The sequence below is a fragment of the Podarcis raffonei genome, chromosome 4, assembly GCF_027172205.1.
Source record: "Podarcis raffonei isolate rPodRaf1 chromosome 4, rPodRaf1.pri, whole genome shotgun sequence".
NCBI classification, from domain to species: Eukaryota; Metazoa; Chordata; class Lepidosauria; order Squamata; family Lacertidae; genus Podarcis; species Podarcis raffonei.
The window spans coordinates 14,140,922-14,153,682 of NC_070605.1; the positions used below are offsets into that span (position 1 = coordinate 14,140,922).

Below are 12,761 nucleotides of genomic sequence, written 5' to 3' on the forward strand. Positions count from 1 at the left end.
ATTTCATTCAGTTTTTCTTCACTCCCTCCATCTTTTTCTCACTTTGGACTGTGAAGCCCTCTTCTCTTTCAAGGACGTGAAGCGACTTTTAATCATTTTTTTGCTTAGGAATTTTAAAGAGGTTATTTTATTTTAGATTTTGGAAAGAGAATTTCCCATGGTGAGATCTGAGAAAAATAGCACCCTGGAGAATTTTGGACTTTGCTGCCTGCAATAATGGATGGAGAACATTGCCACCATGGCTGATAGCCATTCATTCATTTACTATCTGAGGAATGGTCATAACTTAACGGTAGAACATTTTTGCATGCTGAAAGTTCCAGGTTCAATCCCAGGAAGGACTAGAAATGTAGGACTAGAGCTGCTGTCCTACGTTTGCTACACTAGAGGGACTAATGGTCCAGGCTCTGTTATAAAGCAGATCCCTATGTTTCTATATCCCATGTCATGGCAGAAATCAGACCAAGGAAGTCACACTACAGGTTCCAATTTAAACAACTGGGGAAATGGAAGGAGCTCAAATGCAATCAAATGCAACCAAAAGCTCAAGAGAACAAGGCAGCTGTTCCTCCACCACTGGATGCCATAGTGGTTCAACCTCAAGGACTGATGGCACTAAGCCTCTGAATGCAAGTTGCAGGACAGTGTGATTGTCCCTATGTTCTGTAAAGGAGGTGGGCTTCCCGGAGTCATCTGGCTGGCTGCTGAGCTGAGTGTTGAACCAGAAGGGCCTTTGGCACAACCTCTTTTTCTGCTCTTAAAATAGCAGCCAATGTGTTAGGAAAACATGTCTGTGGAGGGTGTTCCACATACTGGACAGCCATCTTCTCACAGAGAAGATATGCACATTCCCCAAAGAATTTGGGGATTATGCATAATGGCCAGAGGATGCACAAAACCCAATCAAAATGCACATATTCTCTAAGACAGGGTTGCTATATCTCAAAAAGTTGAGCTTTTTTAGGAAAGCACCTGAGCTTTTTCTTCTTTCTTTTTTTACAAAAACACCAAAAAAAGAGTGATTTTTCGATTGACTTCAGGATTTCTGCACTGAACTAGATGAGCTTTGGGGTCCCTTCCAACCTTTGCAATTCTAGGATTCACATTTCCCGAGGCCTGTTGAAGACTCTGTATATTGTCCGGGGAATGGGCAGAATTCCCTCTTCATGGATGGATTATCTGCACATTCTCCATTGTGCCTGGTGAAGTTGTCACTGGGACTCAGGCCAATTGTTGCCATAAGATCCCTTGAAGGCCCTTGTGGTGGAAGAGTGGAACAAAATACTGCAGGATACGCTTATTCTCAGATATCACCAAGCAAAGAAAATAGAGGAAACATTAAAGGGGAGAAAAACGAGCTTCCTTGTGAACGCAGTAAGTAAAAGCCACCTCCTTGTGGCTTCACCACAGAGAAACTGAATGAGGAAGCCCCTGCTCATTAAAGATCCCTGTGTGAGCATTGACATTCTCATTCTTCATGGCTAAAATCTACATTTGTCTTTCGACTCTCCATCCCCCCTTTTATTCCCCCCACCGAATCAAAACCCCTCCAGTGTTGCCAGAACACTGCTGCTTGATTAGTTTCAGATAATCAGCAAACACTCCAAATGAATTTACATGATGAAGGATCCCAATGTTTGCGGCAAGCAAGAGGGTTATTTTCTGTGAGACGCAGTGCTCCATCAGCTCATGCAACTTACGCAAGCGAATAAGAAATTGGCTGCTATCGATAAGTAGAAAACTGTGGGGAGTTTCTCTTTATCAGCCCATTTTCTTTATGTTGCCATAACATTGCTACACACGCACGCACGCACGCACACACACACACACACACACACGCACACACCATTGCATAATCAAGTAATCAAGCACGCATTGCATGGTGAAATCTACTGCTCTGGGGTTTGTTTTTTAGAATTCAATGTCTAGCTAGAGCTAAGCCTCTAAATCAGGTATAGGCAAACTTGGCCCTCCCAATGTTTTGAGACTACAGTTCCCATCATCCCTGACCACTAGTCCTGTTAGCTAGGGATGATGGGAGTTGTAGTCCCAAAACATCAGGAGGGCTGAGTTTGCCTATGCCTGCACTAAATAGTGAGTTTTTCATTTGCCAAATCAGGCTTTCATACTCTATAGTGTTCCACGGCTGCTGAGAAACTTGTGCACATCCACCAAGGATCCTATGTTCATTGCAGAGGATTCTGAGGACATATTTAAGGGTGCACACTTGGTTCATGCAGGACGTTGGCGAGGCCACTTTTAATTGAATGGGGTCCCCAGTACATATACAACACTTCCCTGCAGTTTTGCATAGAAAGGTCATCAGTGGCAAGCACAATGTGTTTCGGGACATGCTCCCCTTCTGCAATTCCAAGGGACCCCAGGCCTGAACCCTGAAAGCACAGCTTGAAGACTGGTGCAATGGTGTGACAGCAACGTTATATAGACCAGGTTCAGCTAGGCAACATGCCAAGTGCAAGAAACTATGGTTTATTGGAGCGGAATAAGCTGCAAGTTTGAAAGCACGCCTTCCCCTGCACAGCGTGTCTAATTGCAGTTCAGTCTCCCATTTCTGCTGAACCACAGTTCCCCCATGACATCCAGCTTGTGGTTTCAGTTAGAGCTAGGCCAAACATTTTGGGCTGAGCTTTTTCAGCCATTGGGGAGTGTGCATGTGAACCAAAGTGGGTGGGAGGGCTGCCACAGAAAGTTTCAGAAGGTTCAGTGGCAGCTACTGCTTAAGAACGTAAGAAAGGCAGGATCAGGCCAATGGCCCATGTAGCCCAGCATCCTGTCCTCACAAAGGCCAACCAGGTGAAAGCAGGATCTGAGCACAACAATTCTCTCCCCCACTTGAAGTTTACCTTAATGTTAGGAAGTGACCTGGAGGTTATTCTCTGGCTGTTTAAAGTATTAAAAGTTCTGTGTCCACTTGTAGCTCCATGAGCCTGGCAGTCCATTCTGGAACGCCCATGAAAACTACAACCACATCCACATTTAAAGCACAGGTGTTCCCCCTCAAGAATCCTGGAAACGGTACTGGGCCCCAGTCAGGGCTACGATTCCCAGTGCGCTAAACAAACTACAGTTCCCAGGTTTCTTCAGAAGGAAGCCACATGCTTTAATTGTATGGTATGGATGAGACCCCAGCAGGGTTCACTGGCCCTTTCTGCACATTGACCAAAAGCATGGAGGGGATCCTGGTCTTGCCCAGTACCACTGCCACTGCCATTCTGGCTGTCCAGGCTACATCAGGAGGAGCTTTAGCCACCTGCTGATTTACCTGTGTAGAGTTCCTCTACATCACGAGGGATGCTGACTGGGCCAGAGGCTCTCTTCATGAGGCATTCCATTCCTGCATTAATTTGTGACATATTCTTTCTCTCCCCCACCCCCATTCTCCACATTTCAGTCGGCTCTTATGAAAAATCGTTAGGAATTTAGTGTGATTTCCCCCTCTTATGCACGTCAGTTTGTGTGTGTTATTTTAAACAACACATGCATTTTTAGGAACAGTTTGTCCCAATATATGCATTTTGTTACACATTACAGTGGACGCTCGGGTTGCGAACGTGATCCGTGCAGGATGCACGTTCACAACCCGCAGCGTTCGCAACCCGCATCTGCACACGCGCGGGTTGCGATTTGGCGCTTCTGCACATGCACAATGTGCGATTTAGTGCTTCTGCACATGTGTGACCACCAAAACCCTGAAGTAATCTGTTCTGGCACTTCCAGGTTTCGGCAATCCGCAACCTGAAAAAACGCAACCTGAAGCGGCTGTAACCCGAGGTATGACTGTACTTGTCTGGATGTCTGGAGAATTTGCATTGCAATGTTCAGAGAGGCGCAAACGTTTTGCCTCGGATCATGCGACATTTTGGAATGTACATAAATGCAAACTGAAACGAATTCTCCCCTGTCCCTAAACTGAGGACAGAAAGCAGGAAGATGTACCTTCAGGCTGGCCTCTACTGGACACAAAACAATGCTGGGCTAGATGGATATTTGATCTGATCAAGTAAGTTTAATTGTTGAATATTTATGTAGGATCACATGGAATGAGGCAGGGGCCTATGTGCCTACATTGGTATCTGAGCAGAAGCCCCTTCTGATGCAATTTGAACATGCAGATCTTGAGAGAGCACAAGTGGAGGGAGTGGTGACACCCAGGTACATGAAGGAAGAAGGGGAGGAGGGATAGCTTGTTCTTTCTCTGACAAACCACAGCTTGTTGGACAAGAAGCATTGGAAACCAGCCAACATGATAGTTGGGGGGGGGGACTGATCAGGTGGCGTTAAAATGCATCACCCAGATTCCTCATCTCCCCTGGGGGACAGGGTCTCCCTTTCTTTCAATCTCAAAGAAGGGCAGACCTCTGAATTCTGCAATATTTGCTAGAAGCCTTTTCTTTCCTAAGCAGAAATGCCGAAATGTCTTTTATAGTATAAATATAGAATAAACGGTCGCTTCCTGTTTCCTCAGTGGAAATAATTGTTCTCCTCCCCTCTGCCGAATTAGGGCCAGATTGCATCCTTCCTTCCATGTTAATGAGCACCTGATTAGTATGTCGTGCTAATAAGGCCAAGGACACAGGTCTGATTCTCATACAGGTGCTGGGGGAAGTTGAAGGCACATGAATCCACTGCTTTGCTGAAGCTGAGCAGGGTTGGGTCTTGATAGTGCCTGGAGGTGTAACTGCTTGGAAACCACATTTAGACTACTTTGGTTTCCATGACGGAAAAAATTAGGGATATATTGATGGCTGGTGAATTGGATAGCAGGTAAATGTGTATTTTCTGGCTTATATTCACGCATCTTCAAGTTTGGAATTATTATTATTTTTTAAGAAAAAAAGCACACTATGGCAATAATATAATCACAGTATGGGGCAGGGAAACAGTTCCAAGAGGACATGTGCATTGCACGGGATCACACGATATTTTCCAACACCAAACCATGCTGTCATAACAGTGCAACTTCGACTGAAAAGCATTATTCAAACACCAAACACCTGACAGTTGCAGAATAAGCAGCAGCCACAGGTTTACACTGTAGAAAGCAGGGTCATATGCAGCAAAAAAATATACTGAGTTATTAAAATTAAGATCTTAATGGTCAGGAACTTATCTCTGGAACCCCAACTGCTGTTGCTTCAAGACGAGAGTTGATCATGAAGAGGCAATTGCAGATCCAGGTTGAGGATCTGTCTCCAGCATAAAGCTATCCCATACCACACACTCCCCCCCCCCCAGCTAACCTTACTCAAAGGGTTATTGTGAAAATAAAATTGGGATGATGGGGGAGAGAACAAACTATGCCACCCTGAGCTTGATTACTAAAGAGAAAAAAAGGTCTCATCAACAGGCTCTCTCAACTAAAGCATCTTCCAATGTGTACCAGCCCAGGGCTTGAGTACTAATTTCTTTCTGGGACTGAAAACAACGACAACATCCTTGCAGAAATCTGGTGGTCTAGGCCAGCCTGGTGCCCTGCAGATGCTGCTGGACTACAACTCCCATCAGCCCCTGAGGCTCGTGACATGGTGGCTCAAATTGGCTGTAGTCAATTTGTCCCCAGAGCTGCGCCCTCTCTACAGAACAAGGTTGTTGTGCTGTGTGAGAGGAGCTAGCTGTGCAATCTGGGTGGGATTCTGCATCTATGGAAGCGTAGGCCAGTGATCAAAGCCCATGCTCATTGTTTTCACATAATACTAGCAGGGCAATATCGGCCTAGGGGTTTGGTTTGGATGGGAAAGAAAGATTTCAACAGCTGTGTATACAGTGGTACCTCGGGTTACAGACACTTCAGGATACAGACACTTCAGGTTACAGACTCCGCTAACCCAGAAATAGTACCCTGGTTAAGAACTTTGCTTCAGGATGAGAACAGAAATCGTGCGGCGGCAGCAGGAGGCCCCATTAGTGAAAGTACACCTCTAGTTAAGAACAGTTTCAGGTTAAGAATGGACCTCCAGAATGAATTATGTTCTTGACCTGAGGTACCACTGTATCTGACAGAGAGATCAAAAGCTGCATACTCCTTAAATAATGGCTTTTGGGGGTTGGAAATGATTAGTAGACACTAAAGAAGGGCAAGTATGTCACTGCTAGGTATATCTGATTTTTTTTAAAAAAGCCCTGGGATTTTTACCAACCACTAACCCTCTAAATATCCTTCCTTATATTTCTTTTAACATATAGCTCTAGCTGACTTTTATTTCTGGATCCCTCATGTACTCATTAGCCTGGATAAACATTTCACTTGTATTTACAGGAAAAGAAAAGAAAAGCAATTATTTTTTAAGAGAGTTCACAGCAAAACTCAGCATCAGTTGCTACTTAAACAACACATTACAACATGCAAGCAAAAACCGCTCAGCAGTGAACTGTAAATATTAATAACAATGGAATTGCCTGGAGAAGCAAAAGAACAGAGGTTTCTGGTTAACTTTCGAACCATTCAGGAAGCATAGTAAAAAATACTGTAGCAGTGAATTAGTGATAAGAAGAAGAAGGGGGGGGGGATACAACCTTGGTCATTTCTCTCTCTTGTGAGCTATGCGTTAGGCTAAACTGCCAACATGCACTTAGCTCTATCAAACTACAGAATATCGTTCTCTCTCTCTCTCTCTAGTTTCATTATCGAAACAAGCAAAGCAGAAATTAGCCAGCAGCACCTCCATGCTTGGACAGCTCATGGAACGCACATTCCATACCTCAAGGTTGTCATGGTTACCATGAGAAGCGGCATTGAGGACTTGCAGTAATGATCATGTTTGTTTGCTTAAAAATACACAGGGCTACACGAGAGAATAACTGCAGCGAATGTGGCTGGGGTGGGGACGGGGGAGGTTGAAACCGATGGTGGAGATGATTTGGCATCGGCTAAGCCATGGGCTGTCCAAAGATTATGTATCCCACAATATATAGACACTGTGAGAGTGGCAAGATGCAGAGGGTAGATCATAGAAACATGCCTGGTTTGAAATCAGACAATGAATCCATCCAGCTCAGTATTGTATAGTCTAGAGTAGAAACCTTTTCCCACCTGAGGACCATCTTCCCCTCTAGGGAAACTTCCAGTGGCTGGTGTGGCCAGAGGCAAAAGCGAGTGGCAATGTCTGTCAACTTAGGGGTGAGCCCCTCAAGTATTTTCTTGGGGTGTGGCAAAGGAACCTCACTCCCTAAGTGTTGGCTCCTATGCTCCCATGGAATTCACAGAGATCAAACCAGGGCACTGCCTCTCAGACTCAACAACCTCATTGAGAAACTGGGCAGGGGAACGAGATACAGATATGTATTTCTGCTTTCAGACTTCAGTCGTCATAGCATACTAGGTGGTTATACAGAGCATAATGCCAATAGGAAGCTGCATTGCTACAGGTTGTTCAGATGACAAAGGCTGTCCAGGGTATCAGGCTTTTCCTTGTCACCTGCTACCAGGTGAGGATGCCAGGGACAGAACCAGGGATCTTTTGCATCTTGTGCTCTCCTTATCTTGTAATCAGAGGGAGGAATGGATGGAGCTGCCTATCTTGTTAATTGCTCATGTGTTCACTCACAACTTGAATGCCATTCCATTTCTGCATTAATTTGTGACACATTCTTTTTTTCCAAATTCACCACATTTCAGTCGGCTCATATGAAAATTCGTTAGGAATTAAGTGTGATTTCTCTCTCCTATGCACGTCAGTTTTGTGTGTTATTTTCACTAACACATGCATTTTAAGGAACAGTTTGTCCGAATATATGCATTACTCGTCTGGAGAATTTGCGCTGCAACGTTCAGAGAGGTGCAAACTTTGAAAGATGGCTTTGCCTTGGTTCATGTGTCATTTTGGAAAGCACATAAATGCAAACTGAATTGAATTCTACCCGGTCCCTAAACTGAGGACAGAAAGCAGAAACATGTACCTTCGGGCTGGCCTCTACTGGATGCAAAAAATGCTGGGCTAGATGGATCTTTGAACTGATTGAGTAAGTTTAATTGCTGAATATTTACATTGGATCCCATGGCAAGAACATAGGTGCTTTCTTCCCCTGAAGCGCATTAAAAGCATTATTATGAAATATAACCGCATAATAACATAGCAGGCATTGGTGGGTAAACTTTGTTACATAATTTGTGGACGGTCCACTCGAGCTTCATTGAAATTTAATCTAATTTAGGGCTGTTGCTTTTTGTTTCTGCTTTTAAAAAAGGGGTTGGGTCCAGGTTAGGTTAGTTGCACTTGCATCTCATTAAAATCAACGGGGTGTAAACTGAGTCATGACTGTCTTTTTTCTCATTGCTTTGAATGGGCCTTAAGTCCATCTAACTTCCTGTCCGGATCCAACAATAGCATTTCCCCCAAATGCATTCAGAAAAACATTCTGCTCCTTTCCAAACACATGACAATATATTGCCAAAGCTTCACATTATTTAGTATTTCTCATCTACAGGTTGCAAAAATTCATTACACAAGCAGGCAAACTTTCAGTAGTGATTTCGTATAGCATCAAGAAAGCTGCAAAAAAGCAAAGATGATGTACACGCACGCACACACGCACGCACACACATACACAAAGTCAGTAGGAGAGAAGGGAGCTGAAGGCTGACTTTCTAGCTCCCAATCCAACCACTGGCACACGCTGCCTTTTGTTTCTTATTGCGCAAACTGAGCAACATGAAAATATTCACACCAAAATAAGTAGCACTACATTTAAGCAGGTTCACAAGCCGGTGCCCGCAAATCTTGTGTTTAGAGCACTGAAAGTTACTCTAAAAGAAGGCATAAGATCTTCTCCCTTTCCAGCAGGCAGAAGTGAACAAAAATGAATAAAAGGATTTTGTTTGTTTGTCTGTCTGTCTCAGGGATTGATCGTATCTCTTGCACTCATGAGAATCCCCCTACTGGCTGGCAGTGGTCCCTGTTCCAGTGGGAAACACCTACCAAGGGAAGTCATATCTGCAAAAAGAGAGAGAAGTCACTAGGGCCGATATCGTAAAGGGAGCTAGAAGATGGAGCTTTGTCTCGTGCAATGCTCTCCAATCGATGTCGCTTCACTCATGGCACTTTTAAAACGCAGAACAGGTGTAGGATTCCTGGGCTGCAGCATAGGTCTGGTAGCAGTGGCAATGTTCCTAGGCAACTAACAGGACTGCAGCGCTCTGGCTGGGCTCTCTCCTGATGCAAAACAAAAATGCTCTTTCTGGGAAAGCTTAGGTCCGCCAGCTTTGTATTCTGACAATACCCCGGAAGTTTACTTGTTCAAGAGGGGAATGGATTGTATTGGCTGTTATAGGGTATGGTACCCTAAGGTTACCAGATTTTTTTTCAATGAATCCAGGGACACTTTTCAACTTCCTACTAAATAGATGGATTTTGTCAGGGGACTGATTTGTAAATCCGGGGGCTGTCCCCGGGAAACAGGGACGTCTGGTAACCTTATGGTACCCAGCGCTGGCCAGATTAATTTCACAGTGGGGTGTGGGCAGTCCTGACCTCAGCGCACCACCCAGGTAAATTGCAATGAGGTTGGTGTTGGGAAGATAGCTCCATGACTTCATGGCATCCCACAGGTCACTACTGGTGGCAGCCATTTCCTCCTCGCTCAAATTCTCTGGCAATGTCAGAAGCCAATCCCAGACCTGCATTTGCAGCCAAACACCTCGCTCCATCCAGAATGTGAAGCGCCTGCTTCCAGACCCCTAAACCACATGGGCAGAGTCATCAAAGAGCCATGATGGGGTGCAGCTCCCTGCTGACTCTACACTCAGGGTGATTAAATGGCTCCTTTGCTTTCGCATCAGAGAATAATGATATGAAATTATCATTGTTTTTTTAACTTTCCCACAAGCCTTTCCAATGTGGGTTCAATATTAGCATGCAAAACCGAAGGCTTTCGTTTGAGGGAATGGCTGCACTTTGAAGCTAATAACAAGAGAGCGCCCAGATGTGTATTCATGGGGGGGAGGTTAATTTTTTAAAAATAAAAAATGGCTTGGGCTCTCTAAACAAATTCATAGCAACTGAACAAAACCTTTCTCAAGGTTCTTGGGGAGAAGGTAGGGTGTCAAGTTCCCATGCACTCAGCAGAGAGCTGCCAGAGGCATATATTCTTGTGGGGTTTGTCATAATGTATCCATGTCATGTTCCTGTCATTCTTAAATGCTGAAAACTAGTGCAGAGGGGAAGGGTATATGTGTCATGTGCTTATGTAGGAGATGTGCATTTTTTGGGTGGTTTATAGACTATTGCTCTTCAGCGGTCCAAACAATCAGGGTGACCACATGCATATGAATGGCAGAAGAAACTCATAGTTGATTGAGATTGCTTGTACTTTGAAGCTGGGCCTGAGTGAGCTGACTGAGCAGATCACTAGAGACAGATGCAGAATCAAATCTGCATTATCTCTGCATAATAGATCTCTGTGCAGTTGCTCTCGCAGCGGGTTATAAAAACTGAGACAGCAGTCTGAAGAGGGAAGCACTTTTGCTGTCAATACAGAGGCAAAGGGGAGGAAAAGCCCCCTCCATTCTGCCCCAGACTAGGTGTGCGTATTTCAGATATGCAAGACGAAAGATTGCAATGGGCAAGAGATCCCACAGAAGAAGCAACTTGGAGGTGAGTGTTGCCCAACATGTGAGCCTCGGGTTGAGGGACCAATATGGAAGTGGGGTGAGCAGACGTCCCAAGGATGTGGCGCTAACTCAGAGGCATATCAGGAGTGGCAGGGGGCAAATTTGGGAACAGTAGCTGCCATGTTGTCTTCAAGCTACATATTTGCAAGGACAACTTCTTCCACAACAACCTGCCCATGTTTTAAGATCAGCAGGTGAGACCCTACGCAGGATGAAGCACGCAGTGTGGAGCTCTGGGAAATGGCCTTTCCAGTCATCACTCCTTATATGATGTCCCTCTCTACTATCTTTCCTGTATCATTTTAGTTGGCTGGTTAAAATGTACCTTTTTTCAGAGGGCATTTGAAGGAGGAGGAACCCGATTAGATAAATGGATTAGCTGCTGCTTCTGCTGCTAGTAAATTGCTTCTTTAGCCAATTAAGAGTCATTGTGTTATGCTTTCTAAGGGCTGTGTTATATTAGATAGCTGAAGCATTCTTTTAGTCTTATTCGGCTGTGCTGTCAAGTTGCCGTTTTATATGCAAAAGAAGGCATATAAAAGCATCCAAATAAATGAGAAAGTGTCGTGCAGAATGCAGTGCCCAGCAGAATAGCAGGAAAATCCATGATATTCTGCAAGGAGCTGGACTGGGAGAAGGAGGAAGGGGAAGAGAAAGTGCGGCTGGCCTTTGAGGCAGAACACAGGGCAGGAAAATATTGAGGCTTTGGTAGCCAGTGGGAAGCAGTGGTGGGTCAGGGTTATTACAAGCCACTGAGGTTGCACCTGTTGTCTACCCCTGTCATAATACACAGTGTGGCCCATTAGGCTAACCATTAATTACGTGCAAGAGAAGGTGATGCATCTCCTGCTTCCTGATGATTTTGAGAGTCCCTATGTAATGAGACTGCTCCACTGTTCATGCACTGCCAACATTATAATAATGGCATTAAAATTGTGCTTCCTGAACCAAGTAATCAATCAGAGGCACTCAGTAAAGGCAGATATCTGACCTGGTATAGTCATCCTCGACAAGCATGTGCTTTGGGATAGGCGAATATCTTCCCGGTGAGATGGGAGCCAAAGATGCCTTGTATTCTAAAGTGCCGTTGTTGCCTGAAGACAGTATATGGTTTTCCATTGGCGGGGAATAAGCTGCAGGTTAAAAACAAACAAATGAGTTGTGATTACAGTGGTACCTCGGGTTACATACTCTTCAGGTTACAGACTCCGCTAACCCAGAAATATTACCTCAGGTTAAGGATGAGCACCTCAGGATGAGCACAGAAATCATGCAGCGGCGGTGCATTAGCTAAAGTGGTGCTTCAGGTTAAGAACAGTTTCAGGTTAAGAACAGACCTCCAGAACAGATTAAGTTCTTAACCCGAGGTACCACTGTAGTGGGATTTGAACACCGCACAGCTCGTTGCGGCAGAACTCATTTTATTTAAATGGGGATGGTTCCCATTTAAGTCACTTTGGAATCAACGGGGCATGTTCGCCATGACTTAACTCAAGCCCAACTGATTTCAGGGGGAGCTAAGTGCACCTGACTTTCCCGGGATGCAGCTCAACATTTCTGTTCCGACCTTTTGTTAAACAGGCAGCCAACCCTTCGGAGAAATTGACAAATATTAAAACAATTCAACAGTTGGCTACCATTTTGGACAATCCTTTGTCCACACAAAATGACCCCCTGAAGGTTTTCCTGCTTCCTTCTACCCCTCTAGCACCCTGAGATAGGGGCATCTGGAGCCAGTCTCAGTAGGTGACCTCAAAAAGCAGACAGGTTCAAATTAGACAAAACTATTGCGACCAAGGGTTGGGAACAGGGAGGCAAGAGCAACCCATTGCTTGTTACCGCAAAAGAGGTCACACTTCTGCGAGTGTTGAAACCAAATGCTAACCAGGTTTGAGCTACACGTGAGAGTTCAAATCCAGTGCTTTCAAATTGTTTTTGTCCATCAAGATGAATGGTCCTCCCACATCTTCGCATCCTGAGCTCAGGGTGTTTCCCCATTCACCTGGGATTGAATTTTTAGTTTTTCAAATGCAGTAGTCACTTTAAAAACACAGCACCTGAAGAGTACAGCAGTGTCAACAGCAGTGCTTCCCAAACTTGGGTCTCCAGCTGTTTTTGGACTACAGTTCCCATC

The 12,761-nt window shown here is 44.8% G+C and overlaps 1 protein-coding gene across 27 annotated transcripts in view; it reads right to left on the reverse strand.

Moving 5' to 3' along the window:
• Positions 1-12,761, reverse strand: part of DLG2 (discs large MAGUK scaffold protein 2) — an 891,570-nt gene that overhangs the window by 187,304 nt on the left and 691,505 nt on the right. For all 27 annotated transcript variants that reach the window (XM_053385482.1, XM_053385478.1, XM_053385484.1 and 24 more), the window contains one exon: positions 11,619-11,760. In XM_053385482.1, coding sequence (XP_053241457.1) covers positions 11,619-11,760 — 142 coding nt within the window. The remainder of the gene's footprint in view (positions 1-11,618; positions 11,761-12,761) is intronic.